Consider the following 17,796-nt stretch of genomic DNA (forward strand, 5'->3'; position numbering starts at 1 on the left):
GTGTGTGTGTGTGTGTGTGTGTGTGTGTGTGTGTTATGCATTTCATACAGATGTGATATTCCTAAATAATACATTTGCAGCGTGGGTGAAGACGATTATCCCAGTGACACTGCAAACAGCAGATTATTGCATTGTAAACCTTCTGTAGTCTTTGGTAAATATTATATTAAAATGCATTCCTTGGTAACGACAGACCTACCTGTCACTTCCCAAATGTCATCCTACTTTCTATAATGTGTACTACTTTTGACCAGAGCTGTAAGGGAGTCTGGTCAATGGTGCTTTTGAAAGGGAATGGGGCACCATTTGGGACTTAAAGAGATTCCCATTGCCCCTTTCCTCTCATGGTGTATAAACAGTGTCATCTGTCTTTCCTGTGCTAATGGCCCTGCCTGGAGAGAGATTGGTCATTATTGGTCGGTAACATTGACCGGCTCCCGGAGACCGTCAGTTACGCGTGGAAGGTTTTTGGCTAATCATTGATAGATCTGCTGCTGCTAACCGGGGTCCCGGGGGAAGAGGAGGGGAAAGGTGCTGGAGTTGTCGCATCCAGTTGCGTTTATAGACTAGCTAGTAACCGGCTGTTTGCGCTTCAGAGAACACAACAAGTAGGGACAATATGCCTACTAAAGTAGCCTAGCTACTGGTTTTATAGATTATATAGGATATCGATTTGTATAATTAAGTTTATAATGGTTTATATCACGGTAAATGACCTCACTCAACTTAACGCAATCGGCGCGATGCAACTCCCTCGTTTCATGACGTTTGTTCTGGTAATTTCTTGTGAGTTGTACCGGGCAGTCGCTGGTCCGGGCGCTGGGTTGAAGACGTGGGAGAGGTTTAGTAAATTGGACTACCCCGGGGACAAAGCTTTCCTCTACGACACCTTTCCTGACAACTTCATGTGGGCGGTTGGAACGGCAGCTTACCAGGTGGAGGGTGCGTTTGAGAAAGACGGGAAGGGCCTGTCCATTTGGGACACTTTTACGCGCGGCGGGAACCGGGTAGCTACCGGGGACGTTGGCAGCGACAGCTACCATAACACCCAAAGCGACGTCCGGGCGCTCAAACAGCTCGGGGTCAGTCACTACCGCTTCTCGCTCTCGTGGTCGCGGATATTTCCAAACGGCAGCCGCGGTAGCTACAACGAGATCGGTACCAACTACTACCGGACGCTAATACGGAAGCTGAAGGAGATCAGCGTGCAACCGGTGATCACGCTCTATCACTGGGACTTACCTGACAACCTGCAGAGAACGTTCGGCGGGTGGAGCGACCCAGCGCTCGTGGAACTTTTCCGTGATTATGCAGATTTCTGTTTCCAAACATTCGGTGACGATGTGAAGTATTGGATCACGATAGACAACCCGTTCCTGGTGGCGTGGAACGGGTACGGTACTGGGAAGGTGGCTCCGGGAATCAAGAATGACCCGGACCTGCCGTTTAGAGTGGGACACAACCTCCTCAAGGTGAGAGAGTGAGAGCACTAAATCACAGGTCCCCTTCCTTTAATAGCACACTATTCCCTATACAGTGCAATGCTTTTTTGACCAGGTACAAAATAGTGCACTATGAAGGGAATGTGGATGTCATTTAGGACAGATTGCACCTGTTCAACTCTGCGTCAGAGTTTATTCACTGGAATGTCACTGTCGTCATCAGAGGACCACAATGTAAAAATAATTGTAATTTGTTACAATTATTTTGTCTTGATATTCTCCATGATTTAAAATGCATCGTGTGCTTGAATTGTGTTCTAAATGGTCAAATACATTAAATAAAATAATGGAAAAGCAGAATAATCCCATTTGAAATATATATATATATATATTTTTTTTACATTCAAAACAATTTATCTCCATCCCTCTGTCTCTGTCTCTGTCTCTGTCTCTGTCTCTGTCTCTGTCTCTTCCCTCTCCTCTCCTCTCCTCTCCTCTCCTCTCCTCTCCTCTCCTCTCCTCTCCTCTCCTCTCCTCTCCTCTCCTCTCCTCTCCTCTCCTCTCCTCTCCTTTCCTATCCTCTATTTCCTCCCCTCCCCAGGCTCATGCTGCAGCGTGGCACCTCTACGACCGCCACTACCGGCCCCAGCAGCAGGGGAAAGTTTCAATGGCACTGGCCTCCCATTGGATCAAGCCCAGCAGGACACGGCGTGAGAGCCTGCAGGCGTGTCAGTGGTCCTTGGACTTTGTGTTGGGCTGGTTCGCCAGACCCCTCTTCATTGATGGAGATTACCCCCCTAGCATGAAGCACAACCTGTCCCACCGCCTGCCCTCGTTCACACAGGCACGTAGCCCGGGGTTAGTCTAGACCCAGGGCAGCGGTTCTCAACCTGAGTACTAGTATAGAGACTAGCCCCACTCTACCTGCCCTCCTTCACACAGTCACGTAGAATAGAATAGGCCCTTCCCCTCCATCCCAAATGGCACGCTATTCCCTCTAAAGTGCCCTTCTTTTGATCAGGACCCTGTTCCCTTTAGAAAGTTATATTGTTATTCGTTTTTGCAACAGATTGAAAGTTATTCTCCTCTCCTCCCTTCTCCTCTCCTCCCTTCACCTCTCCTCTCCTCTCATCCCTTATCCTCCCCTCTCCTCCCCTCTCCTCTCCTCTTCTCTCATCCCTTCTCCTCCCCTCTCCTCTCATCCCCTCTTCTTCTCTCATCTCATTCCCTCTCCTCTCATCCCTTCTCCTCCCCTCTCCTCTCCTCTTCTCTCATCCCTTCTCCTCCCCTCTCCTCTCATCCCCTATCTTCTTTTCTCATCTCATTCCCTCTCCTCTCATCCCTTCTCCTCCCCTCTCCTCCCCTCTCCTCTCCTCTCATTCCCTCTCTTCTCCTCTCATCTCATTCCCTCTCCTCTCATCCCCTATCCTCTCATCCCCTCTTCTCTCATCCCCTCCCCTCTCATCCCCTCTGATCCTCTCTGATCCCCTCTCCCTCCTTCCCTCTGATCCCCTCTCCTCTCATCCCCTCTCCTCCACTCCCATCTCCTCCCATCTCCTCTCCTCTCATCCCTTCTCCTCCCATCTCCTCTCATCCCCTCCCCTCTCATCCACTCCCATCTCCTCCCATCTCTTCCCATCTCCTCTCATCTCCTCCCATCTCCTCTCATCTCCTCCCCTCTCCTCTCATCCTCCCCTCTCATACCCATTCCTCCCATCTCCTCTCATCTCCTCTCCTTTCCTCTATCCAGGCAGAGAGGGATGAGGTGAGGGGGACCGCTGACTTCTTTGCTCTGTCCCATGGTCCTTCTCTGAGCTACCAGCTGATTGACGTCAGTCTCAAATTTGGCCAGATTGAAGTTCTGGACCTGAGGATGCTGCTATACTGGATCAGAGCAGAGTACGACAACCCACCCATCTACATAGTAGAGAGTGGCTGGTAGGTTACTGTTGTGCATCTCGTTGTGTCTTGTTATGGAAATATACCGCAACTCAGACTGTGATATGGATGAGATGCAGCTATGTTATGATATGAACTGTAGTCTATGTTATGAACTGTAGTCTATGTTATGTCATGTTATGATATGAACTGTAGTCTATGTTATGATATGTTGTGAACTGTAGTCTATGTTATGATATGTTGTGAACTGTAGTCTATGTTATGATATGTTGTGAACTGTAGTCTATGTTATGATATGTTGTGAACTGTAGTCTATGTTATGTTATGTCATGATATGAACTTTAGTCTGTGTTATGTCATGTTATGATATGAACTGTAGTCTATGTTATGATATGTTATGAACTGTAGTCTATGTTATGTTATGTTATGAACTGTAGTATATGTTATGTTATGTTATGTTATGAACTGTAGTATATGTTATGCCATGATATGAACTTTAGTCTGTGTTATGTCATGTTATGATATGAACTGTAGTCTATGTTATTATATGAACTGGAGTCTATGTTATGTTATGTCATGATTTGAACTTTAGTCTGTGTTATGTCATGTTATGATATGTTATGAACTGTAGTCTATGCAATGATATGAATTGTAGTCTATGTTATGTCATGTCATGATATGAACTGTAGTCTATGTTATGATATGAACTGTCGTCTATGTTATGTCATGATATGAACTGTAGTCTATGTTATGTTATGATATGAACTGTAGTCTATGTTATGATATGAACTGTAGTCTATGTTATGTCATGTTATATGTTATGGACTGTAGTCTATGTTATGTCTTGTTATATGTTATGAACTGTAGTCTATGTCATGTTATGAACTGTAGTCTATGTTATGAACTGTAGTCTATGTTATGAACTGTAGTCTATGTCATGTTATGAACTGTAGTCTATGTTATGAACTGTAGTCTATGTCATGTTATGAACTGTAGTCTATGTTATGAACTGTAGTCTATGTTATGAACTGTAGTCTATGTTATGAGCTGTAGTCTATGTTATGTTATGAGCTGTAGTCTATGTTATGAACTGTAGTCTATGTTATGTTATGAGCTGTAGTCTATGTTATGTTATGAACTGTAGTCTATGTTATGAACTGTAGTCTATGTTATGAACTGTAGTCTATGTTATGTTATGAGCTGTAGTCTATGTTATGAACTGTAGTCTATGTTATGAACTGTAGTCTATGTTATGAACTGTAGTCTATGTTATGTTATGAGCTGTAGTCTATGTTATGAACTGTAGTCTATGTCATGTTATGAGCTGTAGTCTATGTTATGAACTGTAGTCTATGTTATGCCATGTTATATGTTATGAACTGTGCTAATAACTGTTACTACTACATAATAACACAGGGTTGTCCAGGGAGATATCAAGACAGAGGACATAGAGTTTGTAATCCTATGAAACGGAAATGAGATTCCTCTGTTTCGTTCAGCCATTCATAAAGGGGAAATTAATGGGGAAAGAATGGGGTTTTGGGATAAACGCAAATAAGGTTCGAGGTGAATACAGGTTTAGGTTTATTAGGTTTTGGTTCTATGAGGTAATATCAGTCAGTTAACGTGACCTTTAAGATTTATAAAGCCTTTGTGTGCTTTAAGTGCTTGTTTTGGAAAGTATTCAGACCCCTTGACTTTTTCCACATTTTGTTACGTTTAATCCATTTTAAAATGGATGAAAATTAAAATTAAAAATCCTCATCAATCTACATACAATTCAACATAATGACAGAGTGAAAACAGGTTTTAAGATTTTTTTTATTTTTTTTTACAAATATTCAAATATAGACTGAAATACCTTATTTGATGTAAGTACTCAGACCCTTTGAGACTTGCACAGGGTCAATCTTTCCACTATTTTGGAAGTATTGCGTTTTCTCCCTGATCCTTAAAAAAAGACAGAATTAATTTTACCAGGCAAGTCAGTTAAGAACAAATTCTTACTTTCAATGACGGCCTAGGAACAGTAGGTTAACTGCCTGTTCAGGGGCAGAACAACAGATTTTGTACCTTGTCAGCTCGGGGGTTTGAACTCGCAACTTTCCGGTTACTAGTCCAACACTCTAACCACTAGGCTACCCTGCTGCTTTAGTAATATATTTAACTCTATCAATGTAAGACATTCTGGTGAGCAATACTTTATTTAGTCTTCTGGGGCAACAAGTTATGACAGACAAGCAAGAGGTGGATAAAGTATCCAATTCTCATACTTGAGTAAAAGTAAAGATAACTTGTGCCTCGTTACCTTAATAGAAATTGACTCAACTGGTCTGATAAACTGTAGATGCAGACACAGGAAACAGATGGTTGGAGTCTTACAATGTTTATTAATCCAAAAGAGGGAGGGGAAGAGAACGGTCGTGGACAGTCAAAAAGGTCAAAACCAGTTCAGAGTCCAGGAGGTACAGAGTGGCAGACAGATACAAGGTCAGGCAACACCTGGAAGCAAAACATCATAGAAAATGAGTACTGAGAAAAACACGCTGGTTGATTTGACTAAACATACAAGACGAACTGGCACAGAGACAGGAAACACAGGGATAAATACACTGGCACAGAGACAGGAAACACAGGGATAAATACACTGGTACAGAGAGACAGGAAACACAGGGATAAATACACTGGTACAGGGAGACAGGAAACACAGGGATAAATACACTGGCACAGAGACAGGAAACACAGGGATAAATACACTGGCACAGAGACAGGAAACACAGGGATAAATACACTGGGACAGAGAGACAGGAAACACAGGGATAAATACACTGGTACAGGGAGACAGGAAACACAGGGATAAATACACTGGCACAGAGAGACAGGAAACACAGGGATAAATACACTGGAACAGAGAGACAGGAAACACAGGGATAAATACACTGGAACAGAGAGACAGGAAACACAGGGATAAATACACTGGGACAGAGAGACAGGAAACACAGGGATAAATACACTGGTACAGAGAGACAGGAAACACAGGGATAAATACACTGGTACAGGGAGACAGGAAACACAGGGATAAATACACTGGCACAGAGACAGGAAACACAGGGATAAATACACTGGCACAGAGACAGGAAACACAGGGATAAATACACTGGTACAGAGAGACAGGAAACACAGGGATAAATACACTGGTACAGGGAGACAGGAAACACAGGGATAAATACACTGGCACAGAGAGACAGGAAACACAGGGATAAATACACTGGAACAGAGAGACAGGAAACACAGGGATAAATACACTGGCACAGAGAGACAGGAAACACAGGGATAAATACACTGGTACAGAGACAGGAAACACAGGGATAAATACACTGGCACAGAGAGACAGGAAACACAGGGATAAATACACTGGTACAGAGAGACAGGAAACACAGGGATAAATACACTGGTACAGGGAGACAGGAAACACAGGGATAAATACACTGGCACAGAGACAGGAAACACAGGGATAAATACACTGGCACAGAGACAGGAAACACAGGGATAAATACACTGGTACAGGGAGACAGGAAACACAGGGATAAATACACTGGCACAGAGAGACAGGAAACACAGGGATAAATACACTGGAACAGAGAGACAGGAAACACAGGGATAAATACACTGGGACAGAGAGACAGGAAACACAGGGATAAATACACTGGTACAGAGACAGGAAACACAGGGATAAATACACTGGGACAGAGAGACAGGAAACACAGGGATAAATACACTGGTACAGAGAGACAGGAAACACAGGGATAAATACACTGGCACAGAGAGACAGGAAACACAGGGATAAATACACTGGTACAGAGAGACAGGAAACAGGGATAAATACACTGGTACAGAGAGACAGGAAACACAGGGATAAATACACTGGTACAGAGAGACAGGAAACACAGGGATAAATACACTGGTACAGAGAGACAGGAAACAGGGATAAATACACTGGTACAGAGAGACAGGAAACACAAGGATAAATACACTGGTACAGAGAGACAGGAAACACAGGGATAAATACACTGGCACAGAGAGACAGGAAACACAGGGATAAATACACTGGGACAGAGAGACAGGAAACACAGGGATAAATACACTGGCACAGAGAGACAGGAAACACAGGGATAAATACACTGGTACAGAGAGACAGGAAACACAGGGATAAATACACTGGCACAGAGAGACAGGAAACACAGGGATAAATACACTGGACCAGAGAGACAGGAAACACATGGATAAATACACTGGCAAAGAGAGACAGGAAACACAGGGATAAATACACTGGTACAGAGAGACAGGAAACACAGGGATAAATACACTGGCACAGAGAGACAGGAAACACAGGTTTAAATACACTGGTACAGAGAGACAGGAAACACAGGGATAAATACACTGGCACAGAGAGACAGGAAACACAGGGATAAATACACTGGACCAGAGAGACAGGAAACACATGGATAAATACACTGGCACAGAGAGACAGGAAACACAGGGATAAATACACTGGCACAGAGAGACAGGAAACACAGGGATAAATACACTGGTACTGTGTTATAAACTCTAGTCTATGTTATAAACTGTAGTCTGTTATGAACTGTAGTCTATGTTATAAACTGTAGTCTATGTTATAAACTGTAGTCTGTTATAAACTGTAGTCTGTTATAAACTGTAGTCTGTTATAAACTGTAGTCTGTTATAAACTCTAGTCTATGTTATAAACTGTAGTCTGTTATGAACTGTAGTCTATGTTATAAACTGTAGTCTATGTTATAAACTGTAGTCTGTTATAAACTGTAGTCTATGTTATAAACTGTAGTCTGTTATAAACTGTAGTCTGTTATAAACTGTAGTCTGTTTTGACCTGTAGTCTGTTATAAACTGTAGTCTGTTATAAACTGTAGTCTGTTATAAACTGTAGTCTATGTTATAAACTCTAGTCTATGTTATAAACTGTAGTCTGTTATGAACTGTAGTCCATGTTATAAACTGTAGTCTATGTTATAAACTGTAGTCTGTTATAAACTGTAGTCTGTTATAAACTGTAGTCTATGTTATAAACTGTAGTCTGTTATAAACTGTAGTCTATGTTATAAACTGTAGTCTGTTTTGACCTTTAGTCTGTTATAAACTGTAGTCTGTTATAAACTGTAGTCTGTTATGAACTGTAGTCTGTTATAAACTGTAGTCTGTTATAAACTGTAGTCTGTTATAAACTGTAGTCTATGTTATAAACTGTAGTCTATGTTATAAACTGTAGTCTGTTATAAACTGTAGTCTGTTATAAACTGTAGTCTATGTTATAAACTGTAGTCTGTTATAAACTGTAGTCTATGTTATAAACTGTAGTCTGTTTTGACCTTTAGTCTGTTATAAACTGTAGTCTGTTATAAACTGTAGTCTGTTTTGACCTGTAGTCTATGTTATAAACTGTAGTCTGTTATAAACTGTAGTCTGTTATAAACTGTAGTCTGTTATAAACTGTAGTCTATGTTATAAACTGTAGTCTGTTATAAACTGTAGTCTATGTTATAAACTGTAGTCTGTTATAAACTGTAGTCTGTTATAAACTGTAGTCTGTTATAAACTGTAGTCTGTTATAAACTGTAGTCTATGTTATAAACTGTAGTCTGTTATAAACTGTAGTCTGTTATAAACTGTAGTCTGTTATAAACTGTAGTCTGTTATAAACTGTAGTCTATGTTATAAACTGTAGTCTATGTTATAAACTGTAGTCTGTTATAAACTGTAGTCTGTTATAAACTGTAGTCTATGTTATAAACTGTAGTCTATGTTATAAACTGTAGTCTGTTATAAACTGTAGTCTGTTATAAACTGTAGTCTATAAACTGTTATAAACTGTATAAACTGTAGTCTGTTATAAACTGTTATAAACTGTAGTCTGTTATAAACTGTAGTCTGTTATAAACTGTAGTCTATGTTATAAACTGTAGTCTGTTATAAACTGTAGTCTGTTATAAACTGTAGTCTATGTTATAAACTGTAGTCTATGTTATAAACTGTAGTCTGTTATAAACTGTAGTCTGTTATAAACTGTAGTCTGTTATAAACTGTAGTCTATGTTATAAACTGTAGTCTATGTTATAAACTGTAGTCTATGTTATAAACTGTAGTCTGTTATAAACTGTAGTCTGTTATAAACTGTAGTCTATGTTATAAACTGTAGTCTATGTTATAAACTGTAGTCTGTTATAAACTGTAGTCTGTTATAAACTGTAGTCTATGTTATAAACTGTAGTCTGTTATAAACTGTAGTCTATGTTATAAACTGTAGTCTGTTTTGACCTGTAGTCTGTTATAAACTGTAGTCTGTTGTAAACTGTAGTCTGTTTTGACCTGTAGTCTGTTATAAACTGTAGTCTATGTTATAAACTGTAGTCTGTTATAAACTGTAGTCTGTTATAAACTGTAGTCTGTTATAAACTGTAGTCTGTTTTGACCTGTAGTCTGTTATAAACTGTAGTCTGTTATAAACTGTAGTCTGTTATAAACTGTAGTCTGTTATAAACTGTAGTCTATGTTATAAACTGTAGTCTATGTTATAAACTGTAGTATGTTATAAACTGTAGTCTGTTATAAACTGTAGTCTGTTATAAACTGTAGTCTATGTTATAAACTGTAGTATGTTATAAACTGTAGTCTATGTTATAAACTTTAGTCTATGTTATAAACTGTAGTATGTTATAAACTGTAGTCTGTTATAAACTGTAGTCTGTTATAAACTGTAGTCTGTTATAAACTGTAGTCTGTTTTAAACTGTAGTCTGTTTTAAACTGTAGTCTATGTTATAAACTGTAGTCTGTTATAAACTGTAGGTTGTTATAAACTGTAGTCTGTTATAAACTGTAGTCTATGTTATAAACTGTAGTATGTTATAAACTGTAGTCTGTTATAAACTGTAGTCTGTTATAAACTGTAGTCTATGTTATAAACTGTAGTATGTTATAAACTGTAGTCTATGTTATAAACTGTAGTCTATGTTATAAACTGTAGTATGTTATAAACTGTAGTCTGTTATAAACTGTAGTCTGTTATAAACTGTAGTCTGTTTTAAACTGTAGTCTATGTTATAAACTGTAGTCTGTTATAAACTGTAGTCTGTTATAAACTGTAGTCTATGTTATAAACTGTAGTCTGTTATAAACTGTAGTCTGTTATAAACTGTAGTCTGTTTTATAAACTGTAGTCTATGACCTGTAGTCTGTTATAAACTGTAGTCTGTTATAAACTGTAGTCTGTTATAAACTGTAGTCTGTTATAAACTGTAGTCTATTTTATAAACTGTAGTCTATGACCTGTAGTCTGTTATAAACTGTAGTCTGTTATAAACTGTAGTCTGTTATAAACTGTAGTCTGTTATAAACTGTAGTCTGTTATAAACTGTAGTTTGTTATAAACTGTAGTCTGTTATAAACTGTAGTCTGTTATAAACTGTAGTCTGTTATAAACTGTAGTCTGTTATAAACTGTAGTCTGTTATAAACTGTAGTCTGTTATAAACTGTAGTCTGTTATAAACTGTAGTCTGTTATAAACTGTAGTCTGTTATAAACTGTAGTCTGTTATAAACTGTAGTCTATGTTATAAACTGTAGTCTATGTTATAAACTGTAGTCTGTTATAAACTGTAGTCTATGTTATAAACTGTAGCCTGTTATAAACTGTAGTTTGTTATAAACTGTAGTCTGTTATAAACTGTAGTCTATGTTATAAACTGTAGTCTGTTACAAACTGTAGTTTGTTATAAACTGTAGTCTGTTATAAACTGTAGTCTGTTATAAACTGTAGTCTGTTATAAACTGTAGTCTATGTTATAAACTGTAGTCTATGTTATGAACTGTAGTCTGTTTTAACCTGTAGTTTGTTATAAACTGTAGTCTATGACCTGTAGTCTGTTATAAACTGTAGTCTGTTATGAACTGTAGTCTATGTTATAAACTGTAGTCTGTTATGAACTCTAGTCTGTTATGACCTGTAAAAGCTGTAATTCCTACATATAAGGTTTGTCCAGGGAGACATCAAGACAGAGGACTCTAAGAACATGTATTACCTCAAGAGGTTCATTATGGAGACACTGAAATGTGAGTAGCATTGGCTAATAACGCACACACTGTACGGATTCGATCATGAACTCTGCGTTCAGTCTTTATCGTGCACTACTTTAGACCAGGGTCCACTCCCCTCTCCTTCTCTGCCTCTCTGTATCCACCCATCACTTTCCTCCTCCCCCACACCCTCTCTCTGAACCCAAACATTTAACTCCAAAGTAACCCCGTTTCCAGATCAGTGGTTTTCATAGATCTCCTCTGAACTTGAACTTGTCGCCGTAGCGATCAAGTACGATGGGGTGAATGTGATTGGCTACACCCACTGGTCCCTGCTGGATGGGTTTGAATGGCACAGAGAGTATGATATACGCAGAGGCCTCTACTATGTCGACTTCAACACACACAACCTCAAGAGGAGGCCCAAGACCTCCGCCAACTTCTACAAGTCAGTTTTGGTTTCATTCATTTTTGGGGGGATTGATTGGTTAGATGATACAATTAATAATGATGTTAACAGTGATGATGATGGTGACGATGATGATGACGATGGTGATGATGATGGTGATGGCGATGATGGTGACGATGATGATGGTGATGATGATGATGACGATGGTGATGGTGATGGCGATGATGGCAATGATGGTGACGATGATGATGGTGATGATGTTGATGATGGTGATGATGATGATGATGGTGGTGGTGATGATGATGATGATGACGATGGTTACAGGAAGTTGATCCAGAAGAATGGTTTTCCCCAGCTGCCTGAGAACAGACCAGCTCAGGGAGTTTTCCCCTGTGACTTCGCCTGGGGGGTGTCCGCCAACTCTATACAGGTCTGTGTGCGTGTGCGTGTGCGTGTGCGTGTGTGTGTGTGTGTGCGTGCGTGCGTGCATTCGTGCGTGTGTGGGTAGGTTTGTTGTGGGGCCAGGGTAGAACATGCAAAAGTTGGGTTGGCCAGTCTAAAGTTCCAAGGTGGAATGATCATGGAGGATTATAATGACAGTAGTGAGGGTTGGAGTATTATAATGAGGGTTGGAGTATTATAATGAGGGTTGGGGTATTATAATGAGGGTTGGAGTATTATAATGAGGGTTGGAGTATTATAATGAGGGTTGGGGTATTATAATGAGGGTTGGAGTATTATAATGAGGGTTGGAGTATTATAATGAGGGTTAGAGTATTATAATGAGGGTCGGGGTATTATAATGAGGGTTAGAGTATTATAATGAGGGTTGGAGTATTATAATGGGGGTTGAGGGTTAGAGTATTATAATGAGGGTTGGAGTATTATAATGAGGGTTGGGGTATTATAATGGGGTTGGGGTATTATAATGGGGTTGGGGTATTATAATGGGGTTGGGGTATTATAATGAGGGTTGGAGTATTATAATGAGGGTTGGAGTATTATAATGAGGGTTGGGGTATTATAATGAGGGTGGGAGTATTATAATGAGGGTTGGGGTATTATAATGAGGGTTGGAGTATTATAATGAGGGTTAGAGTATTATAATGAGGGTTAGAGTATTATAATGAGGGTTGGAGTATTATAATGAGGGTTAGAGTATTATAATGAGGGTTGGGGTATTATAATGGGGTTGGGGTATTATAATGAGGGTTGGGGTATTATAATGAGGGTTGGGGTATTATAATGAGGGTTAGAGTATTATAATGAGGGTTGGGGTATTACAATGAGGGTTGGGGTATTATAATGGGGTTGGGGTATTATAATGAAGGTTGGGGTATTATAATGACAGTACTGAGGGTTAGAGTATTATAATGAGGGTTAGAGTGTTATGATGAGGGTTGGGGTGTTATAATGAGGGTTGGGGTATTTTAATGAGGGTTGGAGTATTATAATGAGGGTTGGGGTATTATAATGAGGGTTGGAGTATTATAATGAGGGTTAGAGTATTATAATGAGGGTTAGAGTATTATAATGAGGGTTGGGGTATTATAATGAGGGTTGGGGTGTTATAATGAGGGTTGGGGTATTATAATGAGGGTTGGAGTATTATAATGAGGGTTAGAGTATTATAATGAGGGTTAGAGTATTATAATGAGGGTTAGAGTATTATAATGAGGGTTAGAGTATTATAATGAGGGTTGGTGTATTATAATGAGGGTTAGAGTGTTATAATGAGGGTTGGAGTATTATAATGAGGGTTGGGTGTTATAATGAGGGTTGGGGTATTATAATGACAGTACTGAGGGTTAGAGTATTATAATGAGGGTTAGAGTATTATAATGAGGGTTAGAGTATTATAATGAGGGTTAGAGTATTATAATGAGGGTTGGGGTATTATAATGAGGGTTAGAGTGTTATAATGAGGGTTGTGGTGTTATAATGAGGGTTGGGGTATTATAATGAGGGTTGGGGTATTATAATGAGGGTTGGGGTATTATAATGAGGGTTGGAGTATTATAATGAGGGTTGGAGTATTATAATGGGGGTTGGAGTATTATAATGAGGGTTAGAGTATTATAATGAGGGTTAGAGTATTATAATGAGGGTTAGAGTATTATAATGGGGGTTGGGGTATTATAATGAGGGTTGGGGTATTTTATAACCACGGTACTCAGGGTTGGGGTATTATAATGAGGGTTGGAGTATTATAATGAGGGTTGGGGTATTATAATGAGGGTTGGGGTATTATAATGAGTTTTGGGGTATTTTATAACCACGGTACTCAGGGTTGCATCAGTCTGTGGCGCCAGTACAGCAAACAGCAGCAGACTGTTCCAGTAAACCTGTAGCTACATATCAACCTCACTGAAACTGCCACAAGTTCAAATTCATCCTGGAGTTAATGTTTGCTCAAATATCCAGTTAAATATCTAGTTATAAAGGGACACATTTTTTAATGCTTGGTCATCGCATCTTTTACACATTGAACTTTCTGTTTTAGGAAAAAAACATGCCATTGTAAAAGTATGTTTCAAAACCTCTCTGGGATTGTAGGCGTGACAAGCCTCAGCTCAATGGTTATTATTAAACATATATCAAACATTATATTATATTATATTTAACACGGATGATTTTCTACAAATTGGCCACAGTCATGAGGGGGATTTGAACCTACGACCCTGTGGTTATATTCCATTGCTGACCTCACTGCCCACTAAGGCAGAAAGTAGATGTCATTTCTAACCCGGATCGGGACCTCCTGTGTGTAACGTTTTTTCGCCAAACATTTTTACGAGCCTAATATCATAGAATTACAAATATAAATCCCTATTAAATCAATTGAAATCTCCGTGGGGTTTAGTTGTAAAACAAACAAACAAAAATTATAATATTAATTATATTTAACTCTTTACACTGTGTTACCTTTTATTGTGGCATAAACACAACCGGTTGTTGTCGTTTCATCTGACAGTCAAATAAATCACTTCCAAAGTCTCCTTTCCGGGGCTTCGTTCGTCCACTCGCAACATATTTCCCGGCTTCCAAACAAGCCAGTTGAAAATAGAAAAGAAAGAGACATCTTTTAAAGTCTAAGGACATTTGGCCATCGTCAATTGGTCAGAATTTATGCGTCCGCTCATGTTGGCCAATCATTCTCTGCCTTTGTTCTCGTTGAACCACATGGCATTTGGGAGCGTAGGCCCTACCACCTGTTTTCAAGTCCGTTCGCTCACATGTTTTTCATGCCTCTGACATGTGGTAATTAATTTTTAATTTTACCTTTATTTAACCAGGCAAGTCAGTTAAGAACAAATTCTTATTTTCAATGACGGCCTAGGAACAGTGGGTTCACTGCCTGTTCAGGGGCAGAACGACAGATTTGTACCTTGTTAGCTCGGGGGTTTGAATTTGCAACCTTCCGGCTACTAGTCCAACGCTCTAACCACTAGGCTACCCTGCCGCCACAATAATGATAAATAATTGTGAGATTAGCCAACAGTTTTCATGACATTTCAGTGTTAATTATAGTGATCGGCTCAAGTTTTACCGGTAGGAAGTACCCCGACATTTATTTTACCGAGACGCCATACTGGACCGTACCACTTTACATTCAACCCTGGTATTTATTTTACAGAGACACCATACTGGACCGTACCACCTTACATTCAACCCTGGTATTTATTTTACAGAGACTCCATACTGGACCGTACCACCTTACATTCAACCCTGGTATTTATTTTACAGAGACTCCATACTGGACCGTACCACCTTACATTCAACCCTGGTATTTATTTTACAGAGACTCCATACTGGACCGTACCACTTTACATTCAACCCTGGTATTTATTTTACTGAGACACCATACTGGACCGTACCACCTTACATTCAACCCTGGTATTTATTTACAGAGACACCATAATGGACCGTACCACCTTACATTCAACCCTGGTATTTATTTTACTGAGACACCATACTGGACCGTACCACCTTACATTCAACCCTGGTATTTATTTTACCGAGACACCATACCGGACCGTACCACCTTACATTCAACCCTGGTATTTATTTTACTGAGACTCCATACTGGACCGTACCACCTTACATTCAACCCTGGTATTTATTTTACAGAGACACCATACTGGACCGTACCACCTTACATTCAACCCTGGTATTTATTTTACTGAGACTCCATACTGGAGCGTACCACCTTACATTCAACCCTGGTATTTATTTTACTGATACTCCATACTGGTCCGTACCACTTTACATTCAACCCTGGTATTTATTTTACAGAGACTCCATACTGGACCGTACCACCTTACATTCAATCCTGGTATTTATTTTACAGAGACTCCATACTGGACCGTACCACTTTACATTCAACCCTGGTATTTATTTTACAGAGACTCCATACTGGACCGTACCACCTTACATTCAACCCTGGTATTTATTTTACAGAGACTCCATACTGGACCGTACCACTTTACATTCAACCCTGGTATTTATTTTACAGAGACTCCATACTGGACCGTACCACTTTACATTCAACCCTGGTATTTATTTTACAGAGACTCCATACTTGACCGTACCACTTTACATTCAAACCTGGTATTTATTTTACAGAGACTCCATACTGGACCGTACCACCTTACATTCAACCCTGGTATTTATTTTACAGAGACTCCATACTGTACCGTACCACTTTACATTCAACCCTGGTATTTATTTTACAGAGACTCCATACTGGACCGTACCACTTTACATTCAACCCTGGTATTTATTTTACAGAGACTCCATACTGGACCGTACCACCTTACATTCAATCCTGGTATTTATTTTACAGAGACTCCATACTGGACCGTACCACTTTACATTCAACCCTGGTATTTATTTTACAGAGACTCCATACTGGACCGTACCACCTTACATTCAACCCTGGTATTTATTTTACAGAGACTCCATACTGGACCGTACCACTTTACATTCAACCCTGGTATTTATTTTACAGAGACTCCATACTGGACCGTACCACCTTACATTCAACCCTGGTATTTATTTTACAGAGACTCCATACTGGACCGTACCACTTTACATTCAACCCTGGTATTTATTTTACAGAGACTCCATACTGGACCATACCACTTTACATTCAACCCTGGTATTTATTTTACAGAGACTCCATACTGGACCGTACCACTTTACATTCAACCCTGGTATTTATTTTACAGAGACTCCATACTGGCCCGTACCACCTTACATTCAACCCTGGTATTTATTTTACAGAGACTCCATACTGGACCGTACCACTTTACATTCAACCCTGGTATTTATTTTACAGAGACTCCATACTGGACCGTACCACCTTACATTCAACCCTGGTATTTATTTTACAGAGACTCCATACTGGACCGTACCACCTTACATTCAACCCTGGTATTTATTTTACAGAGACTCCATACTGGACCGTACCACTTTACATTCAACCCTGGTATTTATTTTACAGAGACTCCATACTGGACTGTACCACTTTACATTCTACCCTGGTATTTATTTTACAGAGACTCCATACTGGACCGTACCACTTTACATTCAACCCTGGTATTTATTTTACAGAGACTCCATACTGGACCGTACCACCTTACATTCAACCCTGGTATTTATTTTACAGAGACTCCATACTGGACCGTACCACTTTACATTCAACCCTGGTATTTATTTTACAGAGACTCCATACTGGACCGTACCACTTTACATTCAACCCTGGTATTTATTTTACAGAGACTCCATACTGGACCGTACCACTTTACATTCAAACCTGTTATTTATTTTACAGAGACTCCATACTGGACCGTACCACCTTACATTCAACCCTGGTATTTATTTTACAGAGACTCCATACTGGACCGTACCACTTTACATTCAACCCTGGTATTTA

General features: G+C 39.6%; 1 protein-coding gene across 1 annotated transcript in view; it reads left to right on the top strand.

The window, feature by feature from the left end:
• The first annotated feature begins 509 nt into the window (after positions 1-509).
• The window catches only part of kl (klotho), a 47,641-nt gene continuing 30,354 nt past the window's right edge, over positions 510-17,796 (top strand). Inside the window, 6 exon segments of the mRNA XM_064982477.1 lie at positions 510-1,472; positions 2,044-2,290; positions 3,197-3,380; positions 11,406-11,485; positions 11,735-11,897; positions 12,183-12,288. Coding sequence (XP_064838549.1) covers positions 693-1,472; positions 2,044-2,290; positions 3,197-3,380; positions 11,406-11,485; positions 11,735-11,897; positions 12,183-12,288 — 1,560 coding nt within the window. The 5' untranslated portion in view covers positions 510-692.

Source organism: Oncorhynchus masou, chromosome 12, assembly GCF_036934945.1.
Source record: "Oncorhynchus masou masou isolate Uvic2021 chromosome 12, UVic_Omas_1.1, whole genome shotgun sequence".
Classification (NCBI taxonomy): Eukaryota; Metazoa; Chordata; class Actinopteri; order Salmoniformes; family Salmonidae; genus Oncorhynchus; species Oncorhynchus masou.